The 12,025-nt window shown below is 37.3% G+C and overlaps 1 protein-coding gene across 1 annotated transcript in view; it reads left to right on the forward strand.

Annotated features, from left to right (window-relative positions):
• Window positions 1-12,025, forward strand: part of PRKN (parkin RBR E3 ubiquitin protein ligase) — a gene marked incomplete at its 5' end in the record, with an annotated part of 628,924 nt that overhangs the window by 241,866 nt on the left and 375,033 nt on the right. Inside the window, 1 exon segment of the mRNA XM_082305465.1 lies at window positions 8,208-8,323. Within this exon segment, the coding sequence (XP_082161591.1) occupies window positions 8,208-8,323 (116 nt within the window).

The raw sequence follows: 12,025 nt of genomic DNA on the forward strand, positions 1-12,025 counted from the left end.
TGTTCTTCCAGTGAATTCTGGAAAAATAAAAGATAGAGATCTTGTCCCTTGGCAAGGGGAATAAATATGTAAACAAAATAATGTTTATTTGGTTTTGTTGTGGGTTTTGTTTGATTGTTGTTTGTTTGTTTGTTTTTAAGAATATGGGTAAAAGTGGGATCTGGGTATGATGAGAATAGAGACTGTTGCTATTTTGTAGCCCTTGAAAATGTCTCACAAAAAATCATTTACAATGAGTTTTTAGATATGTTTTTATATGCCTAAAACTTGGCTTGAAGTGACTTGATCAGGGCTAAAACACTAGGTCTTGTAAAGAATTATGAATAGCATATATTCATGCTATACTCAAAATACTTCCCGTATCATAGGCTATCTGTTCAAATATTTGATATACAACAAATTGGTTTTGATATCCTCAATTGAATAAAAGGTATGGTGAATATGTTTGATTCTGAGAGAAAGAAGTGGAATTGTGTGTTTTTAATCTTTTTCTTACATGAACTTATTTAAAGTTGACTAAGAATAAAAAGGAGATATTGTAAAGATGTATTGACACTTCTTTCTCTGAAATACAATGTGTCCTTTAGTCACTTGGACACATTTTGATAGCAGTTGTTACTGCTGAACATAAAAGAAAGTTTGGAAAAAGGCAGGAGAGTAACATTTCTGCCCCAAATTGGTGTTTGTCTCAAAAATGTAATAATAATGTAAAAAATTAACTTCCTCCCTCCCCCATCCTTCACACAGGTCAAAGTTGATGTATTCACTGAGACCAAGCATGCTCTGACAGACTCAGTGAAGAGCTGGCAAAAGATACTCATCCTATAAGAGCTTTTGTCATGAACAACAGATCTTTTTTCGTCTTCTTAGCCAGAGGCATTCTGAGAAGGGCAACGAGTTTCGGTCAGAAAGCAGATATTAGAGAGATACTCATATTTCTTCTACATTTCTATGCTGCTTTTGTCTCTTGCCAAATTAAATAAATATATACTTCTTATAGACATTGAAATTTAATATTTCAGCATTTTATTATCATTCTTCACATCAAAAGACCTTTCAACTTATCTTTGAGGTCAGCTTAATTATCAGAAATATATTAACAAGGCTTACTATATAACATTTGATCTCTCCTGGGATATCAGTTTTTCTCCTTGCATCCCATAAAGGGATTTCTTTCAAAGTTCACACTTCTGACAGCGTTCATGAACGGCCATGCTGTCCTTCTACTGCATGTTCTACAGCAGAGATTCTGTGGATTTGAAAGAGTAAGGGCTGTGGAAATTTGTGTAGAAATGTGTATAAAATATGCTGGTATTGGTGACATCCCTTTGTTTTCATTCTTGCTGATTATTCTGGTTCCATTCAGAATACGTAAGTCTGAGATCACGTGCTGAGTTTTACACAGGATCTTCCCTTTCGAATAGAAAAATTACTTTAAGAATTTTTTTATGGCAAAGAAATGTTGTCTGAGTGTAGTGATTATGCTTTTGAAAGATTCGTATTAGTATTGGTATATGAATGGTTAAAGTGACCAACATCTTTAATCTTTGTATTGCAGTATTCCTAAAATCTGTGCTAAGGACCTTCAAATCCACTGCCACTTAATAGCTTTGATTATTGCCCTGCTTAATCTTAACAGAGAATTAGCAATGAATCATATGCATTATTCTACTTTTTGTAGTGATCAATTTAACACTGAAACAGTGCTTAAGGAGTTACATGCTGCAGCTTGAATGCCGGTCTAATACGATGCACAAATCCTTTCCCTCAAAATGAGTTAACAGTTTGTTTGTCCATAACCACTGAGGCAGTCCATGAAAGCTGTATTTATCAGTCGTTTGCCTGGGAGGAGATCCAGCTAGCCATGCCCAAGGGGCAGTTGCATTTCCCAGCTTAGGGAAGTCAGCTGCCCTTTGGAAGAGTGTTTATGGTTTTGGTATCACGATCAAGCATCAAGTTTATGAATCACAGGAAATCCACAGAGAGAAGGTTTGATTTTGATTGGAACCTCAAGTAGGAAAGAAATATTCTTGAATGGAGATCATCTTAAAAGAAAGTAGTGCTGATGACAGGAGCAGAGCCTAAGGTTAGTTTCTTAGCTACAAGTGTTGAAATAACGGTTCCAGATGAACTCCAAGCATAAAAGAAACAGAAGACACTGCTTGTCTGAAATTTAGGTAGCTATAGGAATGCTTTTGTTTTATTTATATTTTGACTCTAAACCCAATTATATTGCAAAAATTTGAATTATGGTTAATAATTTTCTTCCTCTGATCTTAACAGCTGTTTGGGTCTCAGAGTCATTGCTTAGTAAAAACAAACCATTCAGAGTAGCAATCACCAAATAATTGGTACTAGATGATGCTCACAACGCTCAATAAGTTGGTAGTGCACACCACTATTTTGAGGAGGATGTCTTCCAGTAACCAGAGCTGGTCAAAATGCTGTAGGGTCACAGAAGAAAGTGGAGCAGTCTTATGTATGCAACGCATTCATGAGTCTGTCACAAAATCATTTAAGACTTGATTGCTGTAATCTCTAAGAATTATTCTTTGGCTCCAGTGCCTTCCTCATATTAGCCAGTGTAATTCAAACAGCTTTTCTAACACTTTTTTAACTTCAAAAGCAGTGCCTGTTCCACATGTGAACTGTGATGTTTTATGGATTGACTTTTTTTTTTTTTCACCTCAGAGGTATTCCTATGGCCTGGAAAGCCACTGCCTGCAATTCTTCTAGGATGTGGGAACCTTAAAGTGTTTCTGCTCAGAGTTGAACACAGTCTGTTCCAGAACATCCTAGAAGAAATATTTGATTCCACAGCTGTTCTGAAGTGGGCTTCTTTCAAACTGTCCTCAGAACCACTGAATATCTACTTAATTTTTCAGTTGGAAAAGGAAATGAAGCATTATCACAGGAGTGTGCCACAATGGCATTGAAGTTTTCTCTCATTCAGGGGAATAATTATGATGGTACAGATGAAAGGAGATTTAAGAGTGCTGATAATTTGAAAAATGAAAACTATACCTTCAATGGGTATAACACATATTAATAAATGGCTTTGCCTATCAGTCCTAAATAAACGCACAAGTGGGTAATTTAAGGGAAAAATACCGTAGGGCCCCCACCTTGTTCTGTAGCCTACTAAGAAAAGGGAATAAGAAATGCAAAGGCTGAGCTTCCTTAGGAATTTTAAACAATGGTGAATGAGAAGCAGGGGTAGGAACCTGTGTTTTCATGTGTATATGTTGTATATCAGCTGAGGTGCAGGCCATCTTGGTACTTGTTACCAGAGAGCAGTGTTTTTTCTGACAATGCAGTAAACTGGACGGGGGAACGTGTATCTATGTGGTCAAGTAACAGGGTCTGAAACAGAATAAGGCCCAGAAGAAACTGTCTTCCCACTGGCGGTTTGTGTATGACTTTGGTCTCTTACTTACATTGGTTACTTGACCACACAGAAGACAGTTCGGTTACCATCAGCAGTTAGGGGTATGCAAACCCCGCTTTGTTTGAAAAAACAGAATTTAGGGAGAAATATTTTTGGTAAAATATCAAAGAAGATTATCTTTTTGATAAATTTGAGAATTTTCTTCTTGAGTTTCATAAAAAGTAGCTAACACTGACCATGTATCTTTGAACCTTTTCTTCCCCCTTGCACTTTTTATGATGTTGTGTGACACAAAAGCGATAACAGGAGTGAAGAATGTGACAAAGTATGTAAGAGCAATGCCTGCTCCCTTCTCTGAATAACAATCTATCAGATACACTGCCAAAAGGAAGACATTTGTAGTGTTAAATAGAATGTTCGCAATTTCATGGGACCTATGCCTTTAGGCAAGAAAATGATCTAAAGGTATTCACTGCAGGAGAAGGTGACAATAAAACTACTCATTTTCAGAACTAAGAAAAGCACTAAATTTTGTCTCTGCTTTCGCAGTAATTTCTTGACATCATTACTCATTGCTGAACAGAAATACTTAACAAGAAAAAAAAGCATTAATCAGAAATCTTTGTACCAAATGAGAACACAAGTGCAGAAAGGAGGAATAATGTGATTTCTTCTATTTTAAAATATTTTAGAAGTGGTCAGATAGTGATGTAGACTGCATGAATTTTTGCCTATCCCTTTAATGTTATTCTGTAAAGTTTTTTTACTATAAGGTTAAAATTCCGAAAGTATTGTCTCATATAGCATAACATCAGTTAAGTATAGAGAGACGTTTTGATGTCAGCCTTAAGAAGTAACAACTGCTCGTGTGAGTGTGACAGTCTGTGGCAAAATTAGAGGGTTAGTCCTAAATTGGCTGGCTCCAAGACCTCTACACTTGTTTGGAGATTAACCTTGGAACATAAATGATTTAGATTAAACAATGCAACAAATTTCCTTCCTTAGGCTATCATACACTGCGTGAAAGACTAAATAAAAGAATAGCTACATTTACATGCCAGATGACATGCAAGGCTGGAGAGTGAGAAGTGGCTAAACTCTTCCCCCTTATGTTTTAGTCTCAGCAATTTCATTGCTGGCATCAGTTGAGAAACAACTCGTGCTGATGGGTTATCTTTCTTCATAACTTCATACATATATGCCCTGGCATGAAAAGGTTGTGCTTGCATCATGAGAAGTATGTTAGGTCTCTGGGGAATCTGGTAGAATATAACAAATAAATACTTGTGGATTGTTTATTTACGCATTGTGTAAAACCAGGCCACATACATTTTTATTTGCAACTGGAAACCTAGTTGAATACATGACTTTTAAAAGCCTTCAAACAATTGGAATGTGTATGACTATGATAAAAAAAAAAAAGTGGAAATGCAGTCCACACTGTGCCAGAACTGTCAGGCACTCAGCGTACTGAGTTTTTCAGATTCCAGTCTCTCCCTGTATTTCTGAACTCCCATCACAGCACTGATGTCTCAGGCCCACAGGTATAGACTGTTATGTTGATTTTATAGAATTGTGCATTGTGTGGGTTGATACGTTTTGTTTTTGCAAGGGTGAACATTTTATAAATGGGTTAGTTTTATTGTACTGCTAGTCTCAACACATTTGTTATAAATGACTTTTTTATTCTTTAATCTTGAAGATTTCTTCTGAACAAATACTTGACATATAATCTTGAAGGAATTTTTTTTTCTATAATTTCAACGAGCCCTCTGTCCTTTTTGCATTTACTATTAAGATCTGCTATTTCTTTAATTGCTGTTTACTCAAGCAGAAGTCTTTCAATGAATAGTTTTGGAGAGTCGCAATATTTTCTTTTGTTATTTCAAATAGTGTTTTCACATTCCATAATGTTCTCCATTCAGCAACACCAAAGCACATTGTAAATATAATTAGTAGAGGAATTTTCTTAAAGCAGTTTTTGGGCTGATAAACGGAAGTATAGAGAAGTAATTTTCCTAATGCTACAAAGAAAGTATTTTCGGAATGTAGCACAAGACTCTTGACTGGTTTTGGTTTTGGTTTTTTTTTTTCTCTCTCCCCCTCCCCCCCCCCCCCCCCCGACTTGTAGGCAATATTCCATACACCTTAGAGTATGGAATAAGAAATGTATTGCTTTATTTCCCTTCTATCTTCATTAAACAGCATTCATGACGAGAACCTTATAGCCATTGTGAGGTATTATCAAAAGCAATTAGAATCATCAAACAGATGCTCTTTAGGAAACAAAAATAAGTCTAAAGCTATTTCAAGTGTTTTAGAGCTTACTTCCTTTGTTACTCTCTTTCTTTTTGCTTGTGACCCAAAGAAAGTTTTATTATACTGGGTAAGTAATTTTATCAAAAATTATTTTTCTTTTGTATGTTTCCTTGCCCACAGTTTATCTGTTCTGGAATAGTGAGTTGTCAGTATTCTCTTAGTTGTATGCAGAAGATGTACTGAAGCAAGGAGATATTTTCAAGACTTCTGCATTTAAATAAATCCTTCTAACTGTTTAATTCAAACAAAAGTAAAATCAAATTAAAGGGCAAAGAAAACCCAAGCTCCAAAACCCATTAGCAAATAATACAAAGATCAATGGATACATTTTTAAAGGTTGAAAATAAATTAAAGTTACAGATTGTGTAAGGTTTTCAGGTACTCCAGATGAACGTGTAGTTCCATTGATTCATTCTTGACTGCTGAAATGCTTCAATTTGAGCTGATATTTAAAAGCTGTGTGTGTAACGGTCTTGAACAAGAGAAAAAAACATGGAAAGTCTAAAGTCTTGTCTAAGGATGAGTTTAAGCATATTTTCTTTCTTGGGATTACTTCCTGATGTTAGGAAACAGGACAGAAATATGATTTAGTTACTAAAAAAAGTTAGCTCTATGTAAATATGTACAGGTGACTACTACAAAAGTTTTGTGAACAATTACTTCATTTTAAAAATAGGCTTGCCTTTAAGCTATCCTCTTACTCCTTAGTTCTCTTAAACTGCTACTAACACATGCTTCAGACAATGAGTCCTTAACTGATAGTGGAGTTTGAATATTTTATTTGAGTTGAATCTATTGCATATATCAGTGCTTCTCTGAGAAGCAGGATTGACTAACCTAGGAGGAATGTTATATTAATACTTCTCATATCCCAGTTACCAGATTCCACCTTAGAGGTATTACTGCATAATACTGTATTTGTCTCATGTAGAAATACACAATGTATCTAAATGATCACCACTGATAAAAAACAGTAATTGACAGCTGTTTTGCAGATGAAGAGCTCCCTACTTCAAGGCTCAAAGCAGTGAGAAAGTAAGAGCTTTTTCTGGACTGCTTTTAGTACAGTATTTTAGTAAATCTTGGTGCAAGGCTGTATAGAGGGGAAGGTGATTTTGTGTTAAACAAAACTGATTTCATTCAGCCACACTCGTTCTCTTGTATTCATATGCTAACAAGGACTAAAATATGTGTCCAGATCGTCTAGCTAGGAACTTGGGGTGACACTAGGAAACACCACCTAGCAAGTCTTTTTCACGGCTTTTGGGTCGTTCTTAGTGCTGGGTTTTGGCTGTGACTTTTGCAGCCTAAAGAAGTTGACAGTGAGTGTAATTTTTTTTCCTTCATCCTGTCCCACCTCTGTGAGTCATTAGGAAATGCTGCTGATTCATTCACTGTCTCTGTGTCTTTTTCTCTTGCTGCAGTTTATTCTGTTTTTTTCCTTTTTCTCTCTCTCTTTTTTTTTTTTTTTGTAGGATTTTTTTTTCCCCCCAGCCTGGGTGTCTTTCTTGAGAATCATGTGTGATCTTAATATCTTGATGCCAACAACACCTGTTATTCTTCTATGCCTTCTTCTTGTCATTTCTTATGATGCTTTTATACCCTTACCTTCCAATTCACACTTCATTTATACCAGTGTTAATGTTTTCATGACAAACTTCCACAATTTGATACTGGAAAAAAGGTCTTATAGGAACAAAGAAACTGCAAACTGTCATCTGTGGCTCCTATTGCAAAGCATATGTCTTCAAACTGCTTTTATTTACAGATGCATAGAGTGATTTGGACATTTAAAACAATCTCTTATAACAAAACCTTATCTAAGCACAGCATGATTGGTATGGCTTTCCCTGGGGTGCAATGGAAAAGAGAACAAAGCACACAGTTGTGTAAAAAGTATTATGCTAATGAAAGCAGTCTAAGAGGCTATATAGAGCAGTATGGACTAAAGCAACTTAATTCAAACGCAATATAATATATAATTGCAAATGTAATACGTGTCCCAAGAGAGCTAGAGCTTCCCTTTAATATGATGGTAAAAATATATCGTATGGATTTCCAACATCACAAAAGCAAGAACGAACTTTACTAATTCTGTATTCTGGAGTTCAGAAAATGGTAACATCTGTAACAAAAAAAAAAAAAAAAAAAAAGGTGGAAATATTAATGCATAGTTACCTTTGATAACTATACTTAAATGAAGTCAAGATGAAGTAATTTTTTTCTCTATAAATCCAGAGAATCACAGAATGTATCACACTGGTATCAAATTAGTACACAAGTAGGTATCTTCTTCACTAGGGAAACTGCTGAACAAAATACACACCTAGACTAGTATTTTTGCAAGAGATTCCTTATAAACCTTTCTTAATGATTGTCCTCCTTTTCTGTTGGCAGCGGTAATTTGTCTGTTGTCTCAAATGTCAGTTAGCCTAAGATAAAGGGAGGATGCGAGCGGCAGGTATGTAATCTTCTCTTTATCTCTCCTTCAATATTTCAGGAGTTTTACTTTAAATGTGGAGCACACCCAACCACTGACAGTGAAACATCTGTGGCTTTGAACCTTGTTACAACAAACAGTCGCTGTATCACATGTATAACATGCACAGATATTAGGTAAGTACAACAAAAATTGTCAGAGATGCACAGTCTCAGTGCTTTAGAGTACTTATCACTTTCAAAGAGCTTTTTTTCCTCTGCTGGTTTGCCTTTTTAAACATTTTTTCCCTGGTATCGTGGTGGAAAATGGGCCACATTTTCAGGTGTGTTCTTTGTTTTGCTGGTCTGATTACAATTTATATTTTTTCTACCTTTGTTCAGTTGCAGGTGGGAATCTGACTGCTTAAGTTCTAACTACAGCCTCAAATGCACAAGTGTGTAGATCTTTGCTGCTAATCCATATTTAAGAGCCAGTGAAAGAAAGTACAAGTTTGAGGGGGACAAACTGTTCCTGCGGAGAGGAACTTTTTGGTGTTTGTTTTATAAATCAAAGCAAAATTTCTTATGATGCATCTGTTCTCGTGTTCTTGTTTATTACAGTTTTAAATACTGTAATCCATCTTAGTGTATGGTATTTGGGCACATACATTCAAGAATACCATTACTTGCAAATGTATGGATTAAAAACCAATTGCCCAAGAAAGACAGCTACCGTTGTTGTGAAGAATTACCTGAAACACTTTTATCTACTGATTAGGAGATGTTTTGAGGTGGAACCTCAAAACTAATAACACCTTGTTATACAGTCTAAGTATTGCTATTGATTGGTCTGCATTTTGCAATAAAAGAAAGAATTTAGAAAAATCTTATAGGGTAGCAGGAAGTGTGAATGAAACTGTTAGGAGATATCTTTTGGGGGAAGAAAAGCTGGATTCCTGGAAGTAAACTTCCTATTGAAAATCATAGGTGGTGGTTCTGATTCTGTCGCAGACCCAGTATAATTATATTATGTTGTGCTTGCATGCTACTGCATTGATAGCAGCTGATTGGTTGCTGACAGTATTTGGCTTGAGAAAATGAGTCTTAGAGATTAAAAGATGATTGTGCATTGAAGAGAAGAGTATGGTGTCCATCGCTACCCATATACACAGCATTTACAGTGTTGCCTTGTGCCTCTTTCAGAGACTACCTTGCAGGCAGTACATGTTGAATTGCTCAGCTTGTCCCCAGTGGTTAGGTATGCAGCAGTATTAACCTCTCTGTAATTAAGGATAGTCTGAAGTTTCCATTCTTAGCCCGACTTTCTCCTTTTCCCAAGAACAAGAGGGAAGAATGTCAGCCATAAATATGCTTACTTAGGCTTGAGAACTGGTTATAATTATTTCAAACAAATTTTAAATGGGTATGTTGACATTTTCCTGAATTGGTATATTCAGTACAGACTTATTCACCTATATTCATGAAGTTGTATTTTTTCCCTCTGTTTTGTGGCAAATCCCAACAGAAAGAAAGAGGTAAGACTTAATTTTCTGGATTTGCTTAGCTGAACTGTTCCCAGGACTAGCTATTGGCTTCCTAAACTTCACTAGTAAAGTTTAATGGGACTATTTATTGACATGTCACAAAAGCATATCAATTCTCATTAAATTAAGGCATCAAATAAGTATGGGAGACCTACGTTTCAGTAGACTTTTAGCTCCGTACACAATCTGGGAATAGTTATTTATGAGTAAGCTTATTGGATTTATACACTAAACAGGGAAGGAAGACACGTCTTCCTGTTGGCCTCATGCTGTTCAGATTCTTTCTAGCTTACAGGACCCCTTCTGAGATGCTGTTAGGTGATCTTAAAGTATTTTATTTCTAAAAGTTCATAGGACATCTGACCGAGCACCCTAAGAAACAGGGTAGGATTTGGGTGCCTAAGCATCTGACAGGCACTAGTAGTTCCTAGTTATCTATCCATGATGGGGACAACAGGTTCTTTGAAGTTACTCATACATATAATAAGTCTTACAGTCTTTTCTTTATTTTGCATAGCAGATTCAGTTATTCATAAATAGGTTTGTCTTCTGTTATGGAGCATAGAGATACTTTTTAGATAATGGAAGTTAAGTTTAGTTTTCTGAATGGCTGACAGATTTTATTTGACCATAGCAAGACCTCTGAAGCCTGTGGCATGAGAAGATTAGATGGCAGGTATTATAAAAACAGCCTACAGAGCAATTGTATCCCCTTCAATCTCCAAGAAGTCAGGGGAACACTTTTCTGACTCAGTGTGTCTTGTAGGCCATGGAATTAATTGTTTGGCAGGAGGCAGTGAAATCGGTTATCTCAAGAGTGAGCAGGAGAGTACTCCAGCGGCCTTCTTGCAGTTTTAAAGGTTGTAAATGCACTAATACATTTATGTAGCCAGAATGTGACATCTCATACTTCCTAGAGCTATAGATGTACGTTTCCTATCTCGTTCCTCAAGTGATGCAGTGAAATGATGAGGAGGATATTCTCTCTTCTGCCTTATTGTATACTTCATAAGATTTTATGAGTGACCTCTGTTCTCCTGCACACCTCCTAATCTCCCACCCATGAGCAGGTCTTTTGTACTGGCCTGTGGAACTGCACAAGATGAAATCAGCAGGAAGTAGGCAATATTATTTCAGTTCCTCCTCTCTTTCATGGTTAACTAACATGAAACTATTGTACCTTGACTCTGCCTCAGTGCAGGTAGCACCGTTCCTTACATATACCAAAGAGAATTGTGATAGTTGGTCTAAAGAGAGAAGTTGCAAGGGATGCTTGAACTCTGTACTGATTCATATGGGTGTCTTCTGGAAAGAGCTGATTTTTGGCAGCATCCTCTGTGGTGTATTTACAGAACTGGCTCCTAGGTACAGGTTGAAGGCCAAATATCAGTCTCTGTCAAATTGGTACCTCAGCATTTTGCAGCAAGGGTGCAGACTAAACTACTTAAAAGTGGCTAGTTCTCCTGTCCTTCTAACAATACACTGAGCAAGAGAAATGATTCGGCTTACTGCAGTGCAGAGCCCTACTATGTGTCTGTACTGCTAAATGAAAGAGGGCCAACAACTGATCCCTGATCCCAAGCCAAATGGCAACAACTGACAGATATCCTACACAGTTCTGTGATAGGTAGCCTGGATCTTCATCACAGCCAGCTTGGGATAATCTTGAAGTTGAAACCCAAAGGCTCATTGCTGAAACTAGATCTGCAATGATGTAGTTCTGTCCTAGCAGTACGATGGCATGGGAAAGGGTTATTCATGTCCTAGTCTTCCCTGTGTAGGGCTCAGGAAGCATCAAAAGAGGTCACCCAGCACCATGAAGTACAATGAAGGGGTAAAATTGCTGAACTAACAACTAAGCTTCATGGGATAAACAGTACCTGTCTCAAGGACCTGTGTCCACTGGATTCTCAGGAACTCTAATTGTTTCTAGATCTGATCTGATCTGAATTCTGTCAGTGCCAGGAGGCACACAAGGCGCGAACATCGTTCTTCCACTTCAATCGGTCTGCGGCTGCGTGCTCTGGAGTCCCAAGGGCCACAGCGCAGTCTTCTGTTGGTTTTTTCCTCAAGACATGACCGATCCAGTTCCATCTCCTCCTCCTCACTTCATTACTGATTTTCTCCATCTCCGAGTTGATGCTTGTTGTTTCTGCGGCTTTTTATTTTTTTTCCGGGAGGAGGTAGTTGGCCTCCTGCCCAACCCCCATGACTTGGAGGGCCAGTGGTTTTTCTGTCAGGGTGGCCTTCCCTTAGGCTGCGTTGGTTCGCGGCACCTTCTTCAATTTTATCCGGTGCACCCTCCAGAGAGGGATCCCCTATCCACCACCCAGGGGACGCGCCTTCTAGCCGTGCA

Source organism: Platalea leucorodia (genome assembly GCF_965183815.1).
Source record: "Platalea leucorodia genome assembly, chromosome: 3".
Taxonomy (NCBI): Eukaryota; Metazoa; Chordata; class Aves; order Pelecaniformes; family Threskiornithidae; genus Platalea; species Platalea leucorodia.